The sequence below is a fragment of the Apiospora aurea genome (assembly GCF_038362705.1).
Source record: "Apiospora aurea strain CBS 24483 chromosome Unknown utg000004l_segment0_segment0, whole genome shotgun sequence".
Taxonomy (NCBI): domain Eukaryota; kingdom Fungi; phylum Ascomycota; class Sordariomycetes; order Amphisphaeriales; family Apiosporaceae; genus Apiospora; species Apiospora aurea.
Genome location: NW_027117391.1, coordinates 5,793,399 through 5,814,018, shown reverse-complemented (window position 1 = coordinate 5,814,018; position 20,620 = coordinate 5,793,399). Strand labels below are relative to the sequence as shown.

At 49.5% G+C, this 20,620-nt stretch overlaps 6 protein-coding genes across 6 annotated transcripts; 2 read left to right on the top strand and 4 right to left on the bottom strand.

The window, feature by feature from the left end:
* Positions 1-6,180: 6,180 nt before the first annotated feature.
* On the top strand, positions 6,181-6,996 carry PG986_006592 (uncharacterized protein; the record flags this gene model as incomplete). Its single annotated transcript, XM_066842814.1, has 1 exon — positions 6,181-6,996. The coding sequence occupies one exon, from the start codon at positions 6,181-6,183 to the stop codon at positions 6,994-6,996; it is 816 nt and encodes a 271-aa protein (XP_066702676.1).
* A 371-nt stretch (positions 6,997-7,367) lies between these two features.
* PG986_006591 (phosphoserine aminotransferase) lies at positions 7,368-8,445 on the bottom strand (the record flags this gene model as incomplete). The annotated part of the gene is made up of 2 exons (XM_066842813.1): positions 7,368-8,282; positions 8,341-8,445. 2 exons carry the CDS (start codon positions 8,443-8,445, stop codon positions 7,368-7,370), a joined length of 1,020 nt encoding a protein of 339 aa, XP_066702675.1.
* A 1,881-nt stretch (positions 8,446-10,326) lies between these two features.
* On the top strand, positions 10,327-11,421 carry PG986_006590 (uncharacterized protein; the record flags this gene model as incomplete). Its single annotated transcript, XM_066842812.1, has 1 exon — positions 10,327-11,421. The coding sequence occupies one exon, from the start codon at positions 10,327-10,329 to the stop codon at positions 11,419-11,421; it is 1,095 nt and encodes a 364-aa protein (XP_066702674.1).
* A 58-nt stretch (positions 11,422-11,479) lies between these two features.
* Positions 11,480-12,793, bottom strand: PG986_006589 (oxidoreductase; the record flags this gene model as incomplete). Its single annotated transcript, XM_066842811.1, has 1 exon — positions 11,480-12,793. The coding sequence occupies one exon, from the start codon at positions 12,791-12,793 to the stop codon at positions 11,480-11,482; it is 1,314 nt and encodes a 437-aa protein (XP_066702673.1).
* Positions 12,794-14,986: 2,193 nt separating this feature from the next.
* On the bottom strand, positions 14,987-16,820 carry PG986_006588 (sodium/calcium transporter; the record flags this gene model as incomplete). Its single annotated transcript, XM_066842810.1, has 2 exons — positions 14,987-15,018; positions 15,074-16,820. The coding sequence occupies 2 exons, from the start codon at positions 16,818-16,820 to the stop codon at positions 14,987-14,989; spliced, it is 1,779 nt and encodes a 592-aa protein (XP_066702672.1).
* Positions 16,821-16,983: 163 nt separating this feature from the next.
* Positions 16,984-17,367, bottom strand: PG986_006587 (uncharacterized protein; the record flags this gene model as incomplete). Its single annotated transcript, XM_066842809.1, has 1 exon — positions 16,984-17,367. The coding sequence occupies one exon, from the start codon at positions 17,365-17,367 to the stop codon at positions 16,984-16,986; it is 384 nt and encodes a 127-aa protein (XP_066702671.1).
* Between the last annotated feature and the right edge of the window lie 3,253 nt (positions 17,368-20,620).

The window sequence follows — 20,620 nt, the reverse complement described above, 5'->3', positions numbered from 1 at the left end:
GTATTAATAACGTCGTAGCCCGCTTATAAATATACCCGCCGTAGTACGCTTAAAAAAAAACACCGCGCTAATAAAAAACGCGGGTACGTTTAATCGAAAAAATCGTTTAATAATTAAACTATACTATATTTTTATAAAATAACGCGTAAACCGAAGCCGTAAAATAATAAAGCCGCCGCTTATAAACCTCGGCTACGTTATTTATACGCTTTTTTTATAATTAATAGTTTTTCGTAAATAAAGTATTATAATAAATAAAATATAAAAGCGCGTAAAATAATTACGTTAAATAATTATTTTAGCCCTATTTTTACCGGGCTATTATTAAAAAGCCGGGGCGCCGTCGCGCGGCGACGCCGGCGTTAATTGTTTTAAAGCGAACGTATATCGCGTTATTAATACGCCGAAAAAATAGTATAAATCAACGGTCCGTATCGCGTAAAAAAAGTTATACCGGCCCGGCGGTAACGTAAACGGCCGCACCGGCGGCGGTAATAAAACGTTTATATTTAAACCTCGTAACGCCGTTAATAAATACCGTATTTCGCGCCGGGTATTATAATTAACGTAATAGTCGGTAAGCTCGAAGCTTAACTGCGGCGGAATTTACCGCTTTAAGGCGATAAACGCCTTAATTAATTACCGTCGATTAAACGCGGCGGTAACCCCTTAAGCCGCGTAAAAAACGTTAACCTATATATTATTATAAGTTAATATTTAAAAACGTTTTTTCGTTAAAAAGCCCCTACTTTTTTAACCGCGTTAATAAAAACGAGCCGATAATTATTATAAGCCTTAATTTATATAATCGGCGGCGCGTTACGATAAAAAGCGGCCGAATTATTATAAAACTCGCGCATATCGAGCTCGCTTAATAAATACGTACTTTAAGCTACCGCTCGTAACGCCGGCGCGCCTTCGGTTTACGGCGTTAATATTTAATTTAAATAAGCGTTACGGTATAGTAGAATTAGCGCCTCGTTATCGGCGACGACGGGGTAATTACGAAAATTAATATTTACTTAAAACGTTTACGGGTCGGCGGCGCCGACGGCGAAACCCCGTAAGTATTCGCCGTAAAAATAATCGAACGCGCCGTTAAAATTATTAATAACGGTACGGTTTTTAATCCCGTAATATTAATAAAATAGCGTAACGCTATAAAAAATAACGTATTTTAATTAGCTAAAGCGCGTTATTAAAACTACGTAAAAAACTACGAAGCGCGGCACGTTAATTATATATTTTAATTACGTATAGCGCCGCCGGTTACTTAACGGTTTAACTTGGGATATTTCGGACTTAACGTACGCGTCGGCGTAGTTACCCGGGTATTTTTATTAAATTTCGCACCGCGTCGCGTTACGAATCGCCGGTAATAGGTAACCGTTAATAAATAACGTTTTTTCGGGGTTTTTTAATACGTTTATCGATTACGGAGAGCGTTTCGGTATATATAAAAATATAAAGTGTATATTATTTTTATTCGCGAACGTACCTAGGTATATATTAACGCGTTTATACACCGCGAAACCGCCGTTATAAGGTAGTCGAAGGTACGTGTTTTAAATAATAAACGTAGTCGCGTTTAGGCGAAAAAAAACGGTAAAGTCGCACGTTATATCGTCGAGGAAACGTAAGCGAAAAAATACGTTATTAACGTTATATACGCGGCGAATATATAAATTAAAAAGGTCGGCGACCGTTTTAACTTACGTTTTAATTATTAAAAAACGTAACGCGTTATATATACTAAAAAAGCGGCGGTAATTAATCGAATATTCGGTACGCGTACTGTTTTCGTATAAAAAAAAGGGATTAAAATATTATTTATTAATAGCGAAGCGGTAAATTATTTTAATTAACGTAGCGTTTTATAAACTATCGGGCGGGATTTAATAACGCCGGCCGCGGTACCTTTTATTAAAATAGTAAAGCGAAAAAACCGAGCCGAGGTAATTACGAATCGCTTCGATATCCCGAGGCGCGGGGAAGTTTTAAAAAATTATTTCGATTATATTTATTTACGTTAATACGGCCGCGGGTTAATCGCGGGCTAATTAAAAGTTTAGTTTAATAAAAAAGTTTAGCTTAATAAAAAAGTTTAGCTTAACAAGAAAGTTTAGCTTAATAAGAGAGTTTAGCTTAAAAAAAGTCGTTTAACGTTTTAAGCGTAAGCGGAAAGTTTAACTTAAAAAAAACGTAATTTAATAAATATAATATAAGCGGGGGATCTCGCTTTTAAATTAAATCGTTTATAAAGAAAATAACGTCCGTATTAACTAGGGCTACTCGTCGCTAAGCTCGGCTCGCTTTTTAACGCTAGTTTTATACGGTGCACCGGGCGTACGTAATAGGAATAACCTTTTAAATAATTTAGCGGCTTTATCGCCGCCGTTATTATACGATCTTCCTTAATTTTTTACTTCGTTTTGCCGGATTTATACTAAAAAGTATAGGAAAACGAAGCGCGGAAACGATATAATAAAAAAAGGAAAAAAGGTCCCTTTAAAACGGCCAAACTAATTAATAATTTATTTAAAATAATAAGAGAAATAATACGACGAAATTTAAAGAATTACACCGAAATTCTAAAGGTTCGAAAAAAGGCCTATTATTATACTTATAAAGCCTATTTATATAATTTATAAGCCTATAATTAAATTATATTAAGCGGTTTTAATCCGAAAAAGGCCGGAACCCTAGTCCTAATAAAGTCCGTATCGCGAACCGAAGCTAAAAAAGTAATTCTCGTCGAAAAAATCCTAAATTTATTAGCCTTTTTTTATTTAAATAATTTTATAACGATATACGAAAAAAGAAAATCGCTATAAATAACTACCGAAAATAAACGCTTATAACGGGAAAAATAGTAACTATATTACTTATTTACGTAGCGCGGATATATTTTATTTAAAATAAATAATTCTATAACCCGTTAAAAACGAGTGCCTATTTTTAATAAAACCGACCTTTTCGTTATTATATTTTTTTCGTTTTTTTCTTTAAACGGCACTATTTTATTTATAATTACTAATACTATTATAATCGACGCCGAATAGTTTTACGAGTTTACAGCCTTATATAAGCTAAATAAATAGTTTTAATAAAATACGGAATAATAATCGTAACTATTAAAAAGCCCCGAGCCCGAAGCGAACTTAAAAAGCTTAAAAGTAAAATCGAAGTCGCTATTTAAAAAAAGCTTCTACGGTAATAAAATTTCGGCGGCCGCGGCTTTACCCGTAATCTTTAAATTAAAAAAGAACCTTTAATTAAATTACGTCGTAATAAAAAAGTTTACGCTTAACGAGCCCACGGCCGTATTTTTTATAATTTTTTTAATTAATATATCTACTCTTTTAATATTTACGTTTACTATATTTACGCTTATTATATTTACGCTTACTATATTTACGCTTACTACACCTATACCTACTACACTTATACCTATTACACTTACACCTACTATATTTACGCCTATTACACCGATATCGATTTCCTCGATTACCTCGCCGGCGAATACGGAAATAATAAATAACGAGGCGGCCTTTATTATATAAAACTCGGATATAATATAAACGCCGAGCTATTTACCGATTCCCCCGGTAAAAAAAAACGCCGCCGGGTTTTACCGTAACGTCAATTAAATAGTTTAAACGTATTTTTAAAAGTAAATCGGGTTAAAGGGTTAAAAGTTTTTAAGCGGCGTAAAAAGCTTAGCCCGCCCGAAACCGCGAACCCGATACGAAATAAACGGCCGAAGTTTTAATATTATTCGTTATTTTTTAACGATAAAAATAATTTAAACGTTAACGAAAACGAGTTATCCCCGTTAAAATAAATAATCGATAATAATAATAAATACAGCTTCGATTATACGAGCCTCCGAAACCGAAACGCAAACGGATCGTTATCGCCGAAATAAACGCCGGCGTTTTTAAACGGGCTATTCGTACCGTAATTTTCCAACGCGGCTAAAACTCGGTACGTTAATAACGCGGCCGAGATTTAACAGCGGAATAATACGCAACGATTAACGGCTTAAAAAAAACCGTAAACCCGTTAAAAATAACTACTTAAAAACGAATTATAGCTATATTATATTATTAAAAAATACGACTATAACTAAATTAATTTCGAAAAGTTACTATACGGTATACTATAAATATCGCGGTCCTAATAAATAATTCGAAATAAAACGCGAAACGAAAAGTTTAAATAAATCTTAAATAATAGTTATATACCGCCGGGCTTTAATAACGTAACTTTATTAAACGCGTAAAAAAAAATACTATAGGGTAAAAAAAAATAAATAAACGCGAGGGCGCGAAAACTTAAAATACGGATCTATTCCCCATAAATAGCTTTTTATAACGGCTATATTATAATATATTTTTAAGCCCTGTTTTTAATATTACCCGACGAAAGCGATATATTAATTATAAAAAAAGCCGGACAAACCCGCGGCTGCCTCGTTTTAAAATACGTAGTATATTATTTTATTTAATATATCTCAATAATTACTATTTCTATAAAAGATTTAAATACGGTTAAAATAAAGTATATATCGTAACGTTAAACCTACGTTATAATAGCGAATAAAAAAACTCCCCCTTAATTAATTATTAATGGCTATAATATAATTATACTTACTAAAGTTATACTTATTTAGTCGGTTAAAATATTTTCCTATAATTATCTACGATTAAAAATACGAAACGTGGTCTATTCGGCAAGGTCGGTTAATAAAGTTAATAGGGTTAATAAGGTTAAAAAGGTTACGAGGATTTAACGAAGAATAAGGTTTATTTATACGTATATAAAAGTGTAATATTTAAAGCTTTTATAAAAGAAAGTATAATATTTAAAACTTTTATAAAAAAAGTGGGGTATAAAAAGGTTTTATACGATAAAATAAGCCTTTATATAACTATTTAACGAGGGTAAACCCGTGCCCGCTAGCGGCCACGCTAATCCCCTATTAAATACGCACAACGAAATTTTAACGGGCTTTAAAAAAAGAATTCGTATACGTTAAAACGGTTAAAAATTATAAAAATAAATAGAATTAAAGGGACCGGTGTCATAAATATCTAAACAGAGTTTAAATATATTAGAAGCAAATATAGCGGCGTCGCAGCCGTTAAAAGATAGGAAATAAGGTGTAGAAACGACCATGGAATTTTAACCAAGTCCATCACCAAACCACTAAAAACAACGCCAAATGCGACATAGATAAAAAGAATTCGTATACGTCGAAACGGTTAAGAATTATAAAAATAAATAAAATTAAAGGGACCGGTATTATAAGTGTCTAGGCAGAGTTTAAATATACTAAAAACAAATGTGGCGGCGTCGCAGCCGTTGAAAGATAGGAAATAGGGTATAGAAACGACCATGGAATTTTAACCAAGTCCATCACCAAACCACCAAAAACAACGCCAAATGCGACATAGATGTTCTGAGATTCAGGGATGTCGTGGATTGGGACATGTGGCCTAAGTCATCGCCCGACTGGTCTGATTAAGATGTAAGGTACCGACGCACTCCGGCGAATGGGCCTCGTCGACGAGTGGCAGTCCGCACTTTTCCTCGGATTGCCGCCCCGGCTCGCCACGACCATGCTCTCGTACTAGTTTTCGCAATCGTCATTATATGAGGTGTCTTTCCGGGACTGTGAAGTAGAGAAACTTCACCATGTCAAGAGTCATTGCCACAAATGCATGTCTCAGTGACGCCAGGGTCTCGAGGCGCTGGCAGTGGTCAAATCTCTGTAGTAGGAAGGTCTCATCGATGCTCACGGTCTGCCGATGGCAGTTGAAGTTGCCGGTGTCCTTGTCTTGGCCTTTCGTTGTGATTGAACCAATGGCTTTTCAACAATCGAATTGTGACAAGACAATGTCATAAAGGGCAAGCAGTCGTACTCTGCTTCATTACCATGCCCTCTTTATCTGGCGATGAACAATCACTCGAAGGAACTGCACAACAAAGGATGAGACAACTGGTGAAGAAACAACGATAGAGATATAGAGAGGACGGCACAACATATATGGAGAGCTTTGGCGCGTGCAAAGTGCAGAATATCCCAAGCTCGACCATCTTGACTATCTTAACCATTTCGACCATCTCTTCGACATCTCGACCACCTCAACGAATCCTTCAACTAAACCAGATACAATGGCTTCTAGAAGCATCAGCAGCTCTAGTGGAGACGAGCGCCCCGGCCGCGCGGTTGTGAAATGCAGACGCTCCAGCTCCAGTTCCAGCTCGAGCTCCAGCCGTGCGCATGGACAGCAACACCAGCGAAAGCGAAGTAGGGAGGACGAGGAAGAAGAGGAGGACGAAAGAGCTCCGAAGAGGCCGTTGACTGAGTACGCTGCGACATTGGCTTCCCTCGATACACCTGGCGAGTTCGAAGAGCAGGCCAGCGAAGATGAGGAAGAGGTCGCGACGACCCACAGTGAGACCCGTGGGAGGCGGGTAACCTGCCACAAGAAACAGCTGCCCCGCATGGCAGCCAAAGGCCGGGGAACTCCCTCCGCCACGGACGTGTACATTGCCCGAATCGAAGCCCGCTTGGCCGAGCAGGAGCTCGAAATGGAGGCGCTGCAGGACGAGGTCGATGGACTCCGCTACGAGAACTTCGAGCGCCGGTACACCATCCGCGAGCTGCGGCAGTACATCCAGGATGCGTCGGAGGGTTCCGACATAGAACTATGGAAGCTCGACAGGGCGTGTAGGCGCCGAGGCACAGCCGCCTCGATGGCCATTGGCGTCTTTGAGATTAAAAGGAGCAAGCGCCGGACCCTGGCCGACGACCTGAAACAGAAGATCCGTGAGCTTCAAAAGAAGCGTCAGGCACAACGAAAATGGCGTTGGGACGCACAGCATGAAACGGCTGCTCCCACCGAGAAGGGGCCCTTGCCGGATGACGAGGGCGAGAGCTTGGGGGAAATCTCGGAGGAAGAGACAATGCCTGGTGGCTGTTGTTGAAGTCTCTGCGTGTGTTCTGGGAAGCTGAGGGAGACGATGGCGTAAACGGATCCGGAGCGAGGTAAGTTTCCAGTCCTCGCCCGTGAGCAAGGTATACCCACCACTGCGTATAGTTTTGTTTATTTGTTTAATTGTTTATGTTGATTTTACTGCCATACCCTTCTTCGCCACCGATGATGCATCGTGAAAACAATAACTTGAAGAGCCAGCCCACTCAAGCTCTTTTTACATCGGCAGTCGACAACCATCCTCACTCGTGCTCAGAAAGACCGCGATGTAGCGCTGCCAAGCCATGTGAGACACTGACCCAGGCATTGCCACGGTACTCCGAGAGCAGATGTGGTTGCAAACCATGTAGTTGTGACGGCCACTCATGGGCTCTCCGGTAACTTTGGCTCCCATGCTTCTTCAAGCAGGTCTTCAAGAGTTTTCGGCGCCGGGGCTGTGCCTTCAAACGCCTTGACGAGGTCCAGATGCCCCGTCAGCTGGGTCAAGTCATACGCGCCAAGTGCGACGCTTGCTTCGAGGTCAGCGATCAAGGCGCGGAGCTGATCCAGCCCACCCCTCTCGGTCCAGCGTTCTGCTGCGGACTCCAGGTTGGCGGGGAGATCGAAACATGTATGCTGCAAGAGAGCCTCGACAGGCTGGTAGCGCACATTGAGCGGACGGCCCAGACTCTTCTCCACCAGCCGGACCAGCTCATTTAGAGTAACGGTGCTGGTGGCAGTAGACAGGACGCGGGGCCACGACTCCAGGTCGAGCGCCAGCGCCAGGTAACGCGCAAAGTCGGTGGTGGTCGTCATGCTCATCTTGGCTTCCCCAGCGCCGATTGGCAGGAAGGCCTGTCCATGTGCCGGGTCGACGAAGAAGCAAAGCGGGCGCAGCACGCTTTCAACCCGCGGTAGGCCAAAGTAGTCCATGAACATGCCCGGGTAGACGTACGCGTACTCGAGTGTGCGCGTCTTCTCCTCCAGTTCCCGCCGGGCCAGCATATGGAACCGCTTCTTGGGGTAGGGCAGGATGTCGTCGCTGGCATCATACTCGACGTTGAACTCGGTGGGGACGAAGCGCCGGACGCAAGGAGACTTCTCGGCGGCACGGATCAGCCGCAGCTGTGCGTCGGACACTGAGTCGTTGTCCATGATGAAGGCGCAGATGACGACCTGGATATTGTGCTCTGTGAGATGGTCCGTGAGTTCGTCTTCGGACGAGTAGTCGGTTTGGATGGGAGGAAAGTAGCGCTCGCCAGTCAGAGGCGATATGCGTGCAGTCTCATCCTCAATTCTCTGAATGTGTCTCAGTCAATACAGCAATAATGTAGAGCTAGCCAAGCCAATATCTGACCTTTCTTGACATGACATAGACCTCGTGCTTGCCAGTGTCGAGCAGGGCCTTGGTGATTAGATGCCCAAGATCACCGAGTCCTCCAGCAACCGCAACTACGACCATGTTGAATAAGTGACCTCGTTTCTGGAAGAAGGAAAAGGAGGAAGAGCGGATCGCGCGGCGAACCTGGAAAGACTCGCGCCTTGTGAATCTTCGAATGGCGATACTACGAAAGCATCCGGTTTGGGGGTTGCTTATTTCAGCTCGTATCAACCCCCCTCTTCTGGGCTCTGACAGGAATGCAGTAGAGCTGGAACCATGAGCCCCGCTAACATTTCATTGGCGGGAGCCAGAAACACTTGCCGACTCCTGCAGTAACCTAGAGCGGTGCATTATCTTGTGCCAGCTATCCTAGGGACGTTGCCTCTACACGTGATTCTAAGTCTGCAACGAGGTCGAGCAGGAGTGCGGCTACGGCATGTTCAAGTCTGTTGTGGAGCGACACGCGGCAGCATATCGCCGGCGTGGTGCCCAGGCTACATCTACCGTTTCCCACACACCACAGCATCAACAGCGACGGGTCAAGTCCGACTCTATCGTTGGATGTATCTTGCGCAGCCCCCTCGTTGGCAGTCTAGAGCTGGGAACCTTCACCGTGTTGGGTGCGAATCTCTCGTCTGCATTGCCTGTCGGCTTTCTGGAGAAACCATGGTCGGCGAGTGGTTCGACGACTGCGGCGACGATACGGCGGCGGGCATGTTCAAGGGTTTGACTGTCGGGGAGCACGTTTTTGGTGGCAGTGACTGCCCTGCGCTGCGAACTGACGAATAATCGGTGGCGACATGTGTGAACGTGGCGGCGCAGTCCGCGATTCGGAGGGTGGGGGTGGAGATGTTTTTCTTTTGGAATCACAACCCGGCAGACAAAAGAGTTGGAAGTCTGGGGAGCTGGAGCGTCAGTGGCCGGCCACTGCGAGTCTGTGAGTGCTGAAAGAGCTAACGGGAGGGGCCGTTTCTTTAGGACTGTGCCCCGCGTCCCCCGCACTTTTCTGTAGGTCATGTCTCAGTGGCCAATAGGCCTGGAACCTCAAGTGCCTGGATTAGAGGCTGTGGTTCGGCCGTCTCTATCAATATCCCCCGAGGCACCCGAGAAACAATAGACCTCAGTCATGATACTCCGAGTTTCCAGTAAAATACACTACGCTTCACCCAACTCCAAACAGTCAAAGCAGGTATGATCATTCAGCAGAGCAGCGTTCATCGATTTTGAAACTACATTTCTTCACTGAGTGGTTACAAACCGGCCGAGCCGCAGCGTCGCAATGGCTGTTGATTTCTGCAAGGCACAACTTCGAGTTGCTCGCGCCCAAGACTACGACCATACTGGGGCTAATGCTGCTTTGTGGAAGCCAGCAAGTGATGAGATAGGTTCGATTCCTATCAGCGCTACTGGTATTTATTGTATGTATTCATCTTTGCGCCCTTCATCGATGTGCATGGAAGCTGTAGGTTGCATAACAGCACACAGCAGACTAGTCCAGAGCGTCAGCTTCTTGGTGGCATGACAAGCTGAATCTTGAAATCGTACAAACAAGATCTGCCTTTCCATTACCACGCAAGGGAGCTTGGGTCAAGTAAGGGGCTGGCGGTGCTTACTGTGCGCTAGAATAGCGCAGTCCCCACCACATCTGATCCTTCGACCAACAAGTTGCTGCTTGCGGTCGCCTGTTGGCAGTTGGTCGAGAGGTCTTTCGCCATGGATGTTCACATGTAGGTTATGGTGTGTGTGTGGTCTGTGGCTCCACGTAAGTCCAATGCAGCAACCGCCTATGCGAATCCTAGGCTTCTGGTCAGGCGGCCCCGGTGTGAGGTACAACACGACGCCCCTTGCGTCGAGCCCAGTGTGAGCTACCATCTCAATACTTGTCTTTTGCTGCCCATGCAAACTTACCTTGACATGCCATGTGCACTTTCTATGCCTCAAGTTCAGAGAACAGATGTCAAGATGGCTACCAGCACTCGCTCGGCGCTTCTCAACGCTCACACGGGCAAGTCAAAACCATCTGAGCTTCGCCCAATCCTGACGTCGCTGAACGGCGACAACAGCTGGCTCATGTCCTTCCCTGTCCCGGCTAGTAAGAGCCGAAAGGACCCCAAGCCCCGGAAGGCGTACTACCACATCGTCTGGGACCCGTGGTTCGCAACATCGGGCGCAGCCGTCACTTTCGCCAGCTGGTTGGCCTCGGTCAGTCAGACAGCACAGTCGACGGTCAACAGCGGCGACGACGTCGAGCAGATTGCACGGGAGATTGAGAGCAAGGCGGTGGAGGCTGACTTGGTCAAGGGAATTGGTGGCGAGGCGGAGTTGATGGTCGACGCAATCATCGTGAGCTTCCATTACACTGACCATATGCATGAGGCGTCGCTGCGCAAGTTCGACCGACGCATCCCCGTCATGGCCGCGTCCGAGGCTGCCGCTATCATGGAGGGGTGGGACTACTTCCAGGCTGTCGCCACCATGAAGGACGTGGGCGACGAGGGATCGAATTGGCAGGCCTTGCATCCGAACGGCGCGTTACCCGCGTGGTTGACCCCGTTCCGCCTGAAGGGGGAACACGAGCTCAACTTCGCAACTGTGCTGGTATGGTCTCATCCGGGCGTGGACGGCGGTGATGATGCCGGAGCAGCACCAACAACAGTCCACGAAGCGCTCTGGGTCGCGCCGCACGGCATACGGATGGACCAGCCGGCGCTGCAGGCGTTTCTGCGCGAAACCACCAAGACGGTGGACGTTCTAGCGATGTTGCATCCCCTCAAGGAGAGCTTCACGTGGGGATGGCAGAATGTATACGGGGCCAGGGGCGGGCTGGCGATCGATCGGGCCTTGAAAGACAAGGGTCCCAAGTATTGGGTTCCGGCGGCGGATGCGGTGCTTGGTTACTGGGGGCTGATCATGCTACGGGTTTGGGACATACGCAGGACCTTGGACTGGGGGCTAGCAGAAGAGGAGAGACTAGCCGGGGAGAAGGGGGAGGCGGTGACCAAGAGGCGGCCCAACCTCGTGGAGGTTGGCAACGGCGCGTCTTTGGTTCTGGAGTAAGCGTGCTGTTGGACGCAGTATCTAGATTTCGCAAGGCCAAGCACGCATCAATACCTCTCTATTGTACATCCCCAAAGTAGTCAGGCAGTCCAGTTTTGTCAGTCTCTGCAAAGGCCGCACTGAAATACTTCTGGGCAAAGTCAATGAATCCCGTCCAGCAGACGAAAGCAAAGATGTTGTTCCGCAGCCAGATGCCCCAAGCTGTCTGCGGGGCGAGGAAGCTGTGGATGAGGGGCGGGATCTTCTGCAGCTCGGCCACGATGGGTCGCATCCGGTCGTCATACCCCTTTAGTCCAGCGCCCAAGTCCCCGCGGTGTCGATGGATCTCGCCGGCTAGCACATACGCCCCCGCCATGGCAAGACTTTTCCCTGTGCCGGTGGGGCCCGGATCATAGCCGGCATCGCCGACGAGGGCGAATCGACCCTTGTACAGACTTGGCAGTTTGACCTGCACCAACTCAGAGGCGTAGAAGTCGTCCGCGCCCGCGATCGGCCCGGCGGCTTCGTCACATATCCATCCCGTACCAGTAAGCTGTTCCGAGACAAATTCGCGGAGGGCTTCGTCGCCTTTCTGGACGGCCTCTCGGAACGGCTGTGTCGTCTTTTGTTCTTGGACGCCGCCGCTGCGGGGGTTAAACTGCATAAAGGTAAGGCGGTTGGAGCCAGTGGCTGCGTCGGGGGCATCAACTCCCAGCATACGCCCGCCGACAGCGTTGTATCCGTGGCCGATGCCGCCACTGGCTCCCTTGAGAAGATCCTGTCCCGGTGGGGTGGAGTAATAGGCAGCCCAGGCATTGGTGGACTGGACGTAGTCTCGAATGCCACAGCCCAAGCCCATTGCTCGGGTCCGAGACGTGGCTCCATCGCAGGCCACGACAAGATCGAAGGTGGCGGTGGGATGGCCGTTTATGAACTCCACTGTGATTTGTTCCCCATACGAGCCATCCTTGGAGCCGTGATGCCCCTTCATGGAGGCGGCTTGCTCCCCAAAGACGTAGCGGATGTTTTTATTGTCCTTGGTCAGGTCATACAATACCCTGGACAGAGCACCCCGTAATATCTCGTACTCGGAGACCAGGGACTGCTGATCGGGGTTGCCCGTGGCGGAGAGGGTACCAAAGCGCCGGCCGTTGGTGTCGACGAAGCCGATGCCCTTCATGGGGAGGACCTTGGCCCGCACCGCTTCCTCCATCCCCGGGATCCGCCGCATCACCGTGACGCCAACGGTGCGGATGTCGACGTTTTGTCCATTGGTCCGCAAGTGCGGGAACCGTTCGATGACGGTGACTTGAGCCCCGGCTCTGGCAAGCCAGTAGGCAGTCATGGGGCCGGCTATGGAGGCGCCAACGACGAGAACCTTTGGTTGCGACATGATGCCCAGAAGCAGCCCTGGACTCCAATAAACAGGTCCCGTCGCACCATGACCGGAACCACCTAGGAGTACCACTAATATATAGGTATGAAAGAAATGTACTAAGTTACTATGAGGCTGCTCTAGTACGCTGGTATCCCTCAGCTTGATTGGCCGGGCAGTCCAGCCCCTGGTGGCTGACTAGCCTGAAACCACCACTCTGGCGATACGATAGCCCGAGCTATACGTCGATTACGTCACCTGCAGCAACAGCTATACCTTGACTTACGTCCGGCGCCGAGTACCTGTGCGACCCGGACATGTAGTGTCGACCGGGAAGTCCGACTTCCAAAGAGCGGGCACCAGTTCATCGCCCGGCACGGAACTGGGCATGGGTTTATAACGGCCCAAAGCCAAAACCCAAGCACCTGTATCATGATAATGGTCTGGGCTCATGGCCGCAGCTGTCATCGGCGGCATTTGTTTTTGCGTGAACAAGTGAAAAGAGGGAGGCGGGAACAAAATCCGGCAAGGCATACACTTCCCTTGGACCTCAGGTCCTGCAGCAGTCCTCCCATAAGGATAGATGAAGAGATATCAAGTGGAAAAGGCTTACTCTTGGGGTTTTTGGATCTAGGTGGCTTCCTGTAAAATGGATATGATCAAGAACCCATTCGGCTTCAACACATTCCCTTCGTTACCATGTTATTGTCCAGTCAACCAAGTCCCCGATGCCACAGGATTGCTACAGTGTGAGTTTACTAGATGGACAGCAACTTGCCCGATAATAGAAACAATAATGATGGTGTCATATTAGCGTTCAACACCCGGAGGTGGGCTAATCTATTCTAAAGGCCCTTAAGGGGCAGACTCAATACATGGTGACTCGAAACGACGGCGAGGCGATACTCGCGAGTATGAAGCTGTCACGTTAGACACTCACGAGAGCTCCTTTCCCACTTTGAGATGAAATATGAAGGGTCTGTCACCGCGGTCTCACAGGCCCAGATTCATCATGAGTAAAAATGAATCGAGCAACTGCTGCTTCCAGCTGACTGCCCATCCCTTCCTGCTCCATCGCCAAAACCCCAGAGCCATCGTCAAGCCTAGATATTGAAACGGAACAACTATCGAAACGCTCCGTGACTCGGGACTGATTCTCTCTTGATTTTGAACCCCAGAAAAGAAAACACAGCCATCAGCTCTAGGTCACCGATCCATGCCTGTTGTCTTGCGCACCGGACATTCCATTGGCCAACTCAGACCAGCAGCCGGTCAACGTCTTCACTTCTCCTCATGGGTCACTCCCCCGAGCTACCCAGCCGCCTTGCTCAGCCATGGCAGGTTTACTTGTTCCCCTCTCGACGATATCGGAAGACCGGATTGCGATGAGTCTCGGCGAGTAGGGGCATGTGTTCCCATAATTCAGACCCGGCCCGGGCACCCATCGTAGAAGGTCCCGAAATCCCCCAAACTGGTGTGGCAGTTATCACTCACTAAATTTGGTCGGGACGAAGCTGTTCGTAGATGAAACCAGAAACCATCCGAGATCACAAACTATGCACATGCCAATGCGTAGCAACCAGAATGAAGAACTTTCAATGGTGCGTATATTTTCAAGATTCGCTGACGAGGCCACAGGCTGCTGTGGTGGGTATCAACCGACATCCCTCTCTCCCCTGCAATGGATGCACTACTACACTACGCGTATGCCTGGTATATCTCCTTCTGGTCTGATCAACGCCAAGCGGCCGTCTTCTTCATGATATGAAATGAGTAAGGGTGAGGTTTTCGCTCGCAATCCAGGCCCGGATTTTTTTTTGTTCTCTTGATCCGTAGATAAACCCGTCTTGTTGTAACTCCCATAACGCCCTGCAGGTAAATAAAAAAGAGTTCCCAATAGTGATTAGACACTACCTGATGTGGAATACTGCTGACTACTCGAGGTAGCGAGAAACGAAGTGCGAGCTCAGGGCTGCGAGTTGCCCGGCGTGTGCCCGCGCAGGGACTATGGGTAAAGATGTACAGGGTACCGAAAGAAGGATGAAACGAAGCGTGATGTATATACAGTTGGCAATGTGGGCCCTGGATGGGTCGATATACATGTCCAAGTGAGTTCATGACCTGGGAGACGAGGCTTTGTAATTATTTTAGTTGCACAGAAATGCCATGTAAGCATGTTTCCTGTTTCGTATCTTTTGGTAGCTGGCGCTACTATGCTACTGTGCCTGGGGCAGCGGGATAGACTGAAGAAGAAGTCAGTAAGAGAAGGGAGCAATGGAGGGACGTGATAAAACTTACACCATGCGCAAACGGCTATTATTATGTAGAGACAAATAAGGAGCACGCCCTCGAGCCAATGGCTCTCGCCGTCGCCGATCAGGTAGTTGACGAGGAGCACCGACAAGAAGAGGACGACGATCTGGAAAGTGTCGAAAGCGAGCGTCATCTCCTCGGCGCCCATGCCCCAACCGATGATGATGAGCAGCGGGAGAAGGAAGAGCGAGACTTGCATCGAAGAGCCGACAGCCACACCGATGGCCAGATCCATCTTGTCCTTGATGGCGACGGTGACGGCGGTGGCGTGCTCGGCGGCGTTGCCAACAATAGGAAGAAGGATGAGACCGACGAATTCTTCGCTCAGGCCGCCTTCGGTAGTGACGGCGGAAATACCGTCGACCATGAACTCGGCGCAGAGGGCGATAATGACGGTGGAGATGGTGAGCTGGGCAATGGCCACCCAGAAGTGGAGCTGAGGGTCTTCGTCGTCATCGTCGTCCTCCTCTTCGCCGTCCCGGGAAGCGTTCTGACGGGCCTGGCTCGCTTGAGGACCGGCGGTAGTGGCCGCCATGACGGCGATGCTGGCCATGGTCCCGTGGACGCCCTCGGCAGCGACGTTGTTGGACGGGTGGCCGTAGGTGGCCGTCTTCTCGGAGGTCTCGTTGAAGACGTCGGCGTGGGTCTTGAGCTGGAAGTAGAGGTAGCAGCAGTAGACGAAGAGCAGGATGACGCTCACACCGCGCGAGATGGCGGCCACGTGCCTGTCGTCTACCGTGTGGTTGTCGACCTCGTTCTCGTAGACATTTTGCTTGAAGACGGTGGGGATGATGTTACTGGCGACGGCGAGGGCGAGCAGACTGGCGGCGGTCTGAGCGACGACCTGGTTGAAGCTTTGCTTCGGTCGGTTGATGCCGCCAAAGAAGAAACACATGCCGAGGACGAGCAACAGGTTGGAGAGGATGGAACCGATCAGGGAGGTCTGCACAATGATGTACTCCTTGTGGATGAGGGCGATGACGGCGACGATGAGCTCGACGGCATTGCCAAAGGTGGCGTTGATGAGACCGCCGAGGGTCTCGCCGGTGCGCAGGGCGATTTCCTCGGTGGCGTTGGAGAGCATGTTGGCGAGGGGGATGATGGCGATGAAGTTGACGGCGAAGATGATCTTGCCGTCGAAGCCCGTGTAATTCATGGCGATGCCGATGGGCGCGGCGACGAGCAGGATGTTGATCCAGGAGCCGAGGATGGTGCGTCGCAGCTGGTTGCTCACGGTGAAGGGCTCCTTGGGCTCGACGTGCTTGAAGAGCGCATGATCCTTCTTGGGCTTCTTCTTCTTGGAGTCGTCCACCTCGTTGCCGTTGACCACGCCGTCGGCGCCCACTCCGTTTGACTTCCTGTTCCTCACGGAGCTTGCATCGGTGGCGGCGTCGGGGTGTGGCGCAATCGGTTTCTGGGAGCCCTCCGAGGTGGCGAGCGCCTCGTTCTCCTTGCTGGTCGCCGATTCGGTGCGCCCGTGGGAGGAGGGCAGACGGTCGGGGACGGTCTGGCTGTGGGCCAGGAGCATGGAGTTGCGGTTGTTGTGGCCGGATTCGAGGTCGCCGACGGTCCGGCTGCGCGAGCCGTGGTGGATGTGGCCGAAAGGGTTCCAGCCATCCTTGCCCTCTTTCCGCGCCTGGGATTTGCTGCTGATGAGGTTGACTTGGCTCAAGTTAGCTAATGATCCTCCGGTTCCCCGCCGCTGCAGCGATTGCATCTCGTGATCGGCCATGATGGCTGTGCTCCTTCTCGAAGGGATAAAAACACGAGAAGGCGCACAGTGTCAAAAAAATAAAGGGCGACCGACAGACACACACGAAAAGTCTAAAAGAAAGGATACAGAATCAAATAATAATAATAAAAACGGAAGGTGGTCTGTGGTTTTCGTGTACTGCTTATATACGAAGATATGACGAATGCTTGACTGCATGCAAATGACCGGGGGGACCCTCAAGTGGCAGCAAGTCGGCGCGCTTGCGGCTCTGGGTTATAGGCGGAGGAACGCTGGTCCTGTCGCGCTGGAAGCCGATGCAGAAGAGAGAGGTCGAGATGAAGGGAAGGACAGCAATGGCATTGAAGACGATGAAGACGACGACATGCGACCAAGCAAGCCGGAAAACATTATTCCAGGGGGGAATGACAAAGGACAATAACACTGGGTTGACCATGCAATCCGCGCGATGGAACAGGAACCGCCAAAGTTGTGGTTCGCCAAGTAATGGGAATGGGGACTCGGTGACGACGGCAAGGACGGTGCTGAGGAGCGCTGCAGCCTGCATGCCTGTTGCTTGTTGCTCGTCTTTTTTTTTTTTTTGGCTCGGTTGCGGGTGCTTGCTCTCTGGTCTCTCCCTGTCGCCCTGTCTCCCTGTCTCCCTGTCTCCCTGTCTCCCTGTCTCCCTGTCTCCCTGTCTCCCTGTCTCCCTGTCTCCCTGTCTCCCTGTCTCCCTGTCTTTCTCTGCTGGTTGCTTTGCTTGGCCGGCGTTCGACGACCAAATGAACCGAAGGGTGGAGATGGTGGAGCCGTAGCCGCAGCAGGAATAGCAGCAGCAAATGTAGGGGCAATCGCAGGGACAGCAGGGGGCCGCAGCGGACAAAATAAATAAAAAAAGGACAGGGTTACTGGGTTACAGGTCTTGACTGCAGATTGCAGGCGCTAAACCGCGAAGGGACGGGGGAAGGGGGCATCATCGCATCCGGGGGGGCTGGGCTTTCTTCAACTTTGGTGTTCGGGGAGGGTTCAATCACTCTCGTACGAATCCAGCAGCAGCAGCAGCAGCAGCGGCATAGAGCAGTATCAAAGAAAACGAATGCAACTTACGACGCTCGTTCTTGAGATTGTGCAACGAATGGCGATAGTGGGGATTAGGATGTTGAGACATGTTGGGCGGATGATCGAATGGACCGTAAGATTATTAAAGAATGCGAAATATCGTTGGTTGTTCTCTTGGTCGTTCTTGTTTGCAGTTGTAGATGTTGCGATGTTGCGTACCGACCATCGGTGGTGAACAAAGGGTGACCCGAGGATGCCAAGCAATCAACCAAATGCTGCGATCGTTTTTCCCTTGATCGAATTACTAATGTGCGAGGTAGCTGGTCGAGATGTTGGTCTACCGGTTCAATGCTGACGGACGAGATCTGATCTGTCTCTCCGAGGTAATGTAGTGGTAGTGACTAGACTTTTGGTCGATGCGTGAGAATGTCGATGTTGATATCCAGAGGTGCGCCGCTGGTGGGAGATGGCTTTGAAGCTAGGCAAGGCGCACGTTGACGACGGACCGGAAATGGTCGGGCGTACAGGGCAAGGCAAGACGAGAAAAGCTGGACGAGGATGGGAAATCGGAAAGGGAAGAAAGCGAAAGCCCACTGTCCGACAACAGACTGGAAATGGGCTTGGCTAAGTATGTATGTAAGTTATGGGCGCAATCTCAATGGTTTGATGCAGCGGATGGGAGAATGCAAAACAATTATGGGAAAAAGCCGTGCATGGGGGCGGGCAAGGTCTGGGCTATGTAGTTAGTGCTGTTGTACCTCCAAGTCTGGTCGTGAGATGAGGAACCCAGAGGCTAAGGTTACGGTTACTGCAGACGCAATTGGGCCTATTGGCAGGGACGGACGGTCGGTCAGTCGGTCACTGCCTACCTACCCAACGAAGTACTGCTGCAAGAGGCAAAGAGGCAAAGAGGGCAAGGTAATGAATGAGATCTCCAGATTCCAGGGACTTTGGAAGCTTCCGACTGGGGTCCTTGGGTCCGTGGCTATCCCACTGGGCCTTCGGACGTTTGGCTCATTTCCTCTCCAGCTCTGCACTGCACCCGCACAAGCTGATCATGTTTGGTGTTTGTCTGTCTGTCGATTAACCTACTCGGTCTAGGTACCTGACTCAGGATGAAGCATGAACCCGACTACGGTTTGCGCATCCCAATTCAGTTTGTACGTGTACAGGCAACCGCCACAAACTGTCAGAACCCAGGCCATCCAGAGCATCACGTAACTGACTGCTGCCTGTGTTGGTGACATGCAAGGCGACGGAGTGGTAGACAGTACTACTAGACTGACCGACAGACACGCTCAGCCAAGAATGTGGGGGTGACGATGGCCCTATGCTAGATGCATGCTACAGTCGGCGCGCACGCACGGAGTACGATGGGCGGCCTCCCGAGCGTCAGTCTTGACTATCAAATGGCGATGCATCGGTCGGTCGCCTGTCCGTCTCATACTACGGAAATGATGACGAGCCCAGGTGTAACTCGCGTGCTTGTCAACCCAGATAATTCGATCGACTTTCCGAGACCAGTGCTGGTAGCGGCTAAGGTACATATGCAGTGACAACAGAACAGAGAGGCTGGAAAGCCGGTGCATCTCAGATTGGCAGTCTTCCCAGTTTCGCTGTGTCATGACGTAGGACGCGTAGAAGGCGATCCGCCCTCAAAAACCTTCTATGTGACCGCTTACTCGAGTTTGGGGGTGCAGTAACGGTCACGATTCTTTGCTTTGGAAGCTGAGACTGTAGTAGTAAAGTAAAGTGCTGATAAGCTTCGCCAATGGTCAAAGTCGTCCCAGATCAACATTGACAGTCGATTGCCAAGTTTCATCAAGCATTTGCCCAGTCGGGCCAGCTGCGCTCCGCGCTCCCAAGACCAGACACACTGGAACCGTCGTTTCTTGGCCTTTTCGTCTTGGCAGAAGCCTTGGGGGTCTGGTCTTGGGGAAAGGGTCTCGACAAGACAAATCCAACGGCATCCCATCCATTCATTCATTTCCTTCGTCGAGATACACAAAGACAACTGCAATTCCTCATCTGCTCTGGATAAATGCCTCTCACGTCTCGTCCTGCCCCCTGCCCTCTCCTTCTCATTTTCTCTCCGTCCGAGCCCACTCGGGCTCTCTGGCCTAATTTGAAATGAGGTGCGCCCCTTAGCCTACGCGCCGTTGACGTCGCATTTTCCACCACTCGAGCAGAACCAAGAACAAGGGGGGCCCATCTCTACATCCTCTACCCACTCGCGCGCCAGACAGGGGTAGTTGCTTATGTACTGTAGCTGCTTAGCTCTCACCTCAGCAGCTAGAAACTTTCGAAGCTTATTCCTGTACGGATAGGCGCGAACCATTCTCCAACCGTACGTAAGGGAAGGTAGGCTACTCAAACGACATGCGAAAATCAGGCTGAGCTGCTGATGTGGTTCGCTGGAGGCTTCTGTTTCTGTTTTCGGTCCAAAAGTGCCTGGGCGAGAGGGTAGCTGGATCTGAGATAAGCGCCCGCATGTGGAAATACCACCTCTACCGGGGGTGAATCACGATACCTCGCAACTTCATTCCGTCCATCATGCCTAAACCGGTGCAGACCCTACATATGTATAAGCCATGTCATGCAACACGGCTAAAATGAATGCATGCAGCCCAGCCCAGTCATACCTAGTGAGGCCCGGCATCTATATCAACCACGGACGGCCACGCAGACGGCCTGAAGGGAGCAGAGAAAGCAAGGAACAACGGGATACGCATGTACCGGGCGAATCAGGTAATCAATCACCC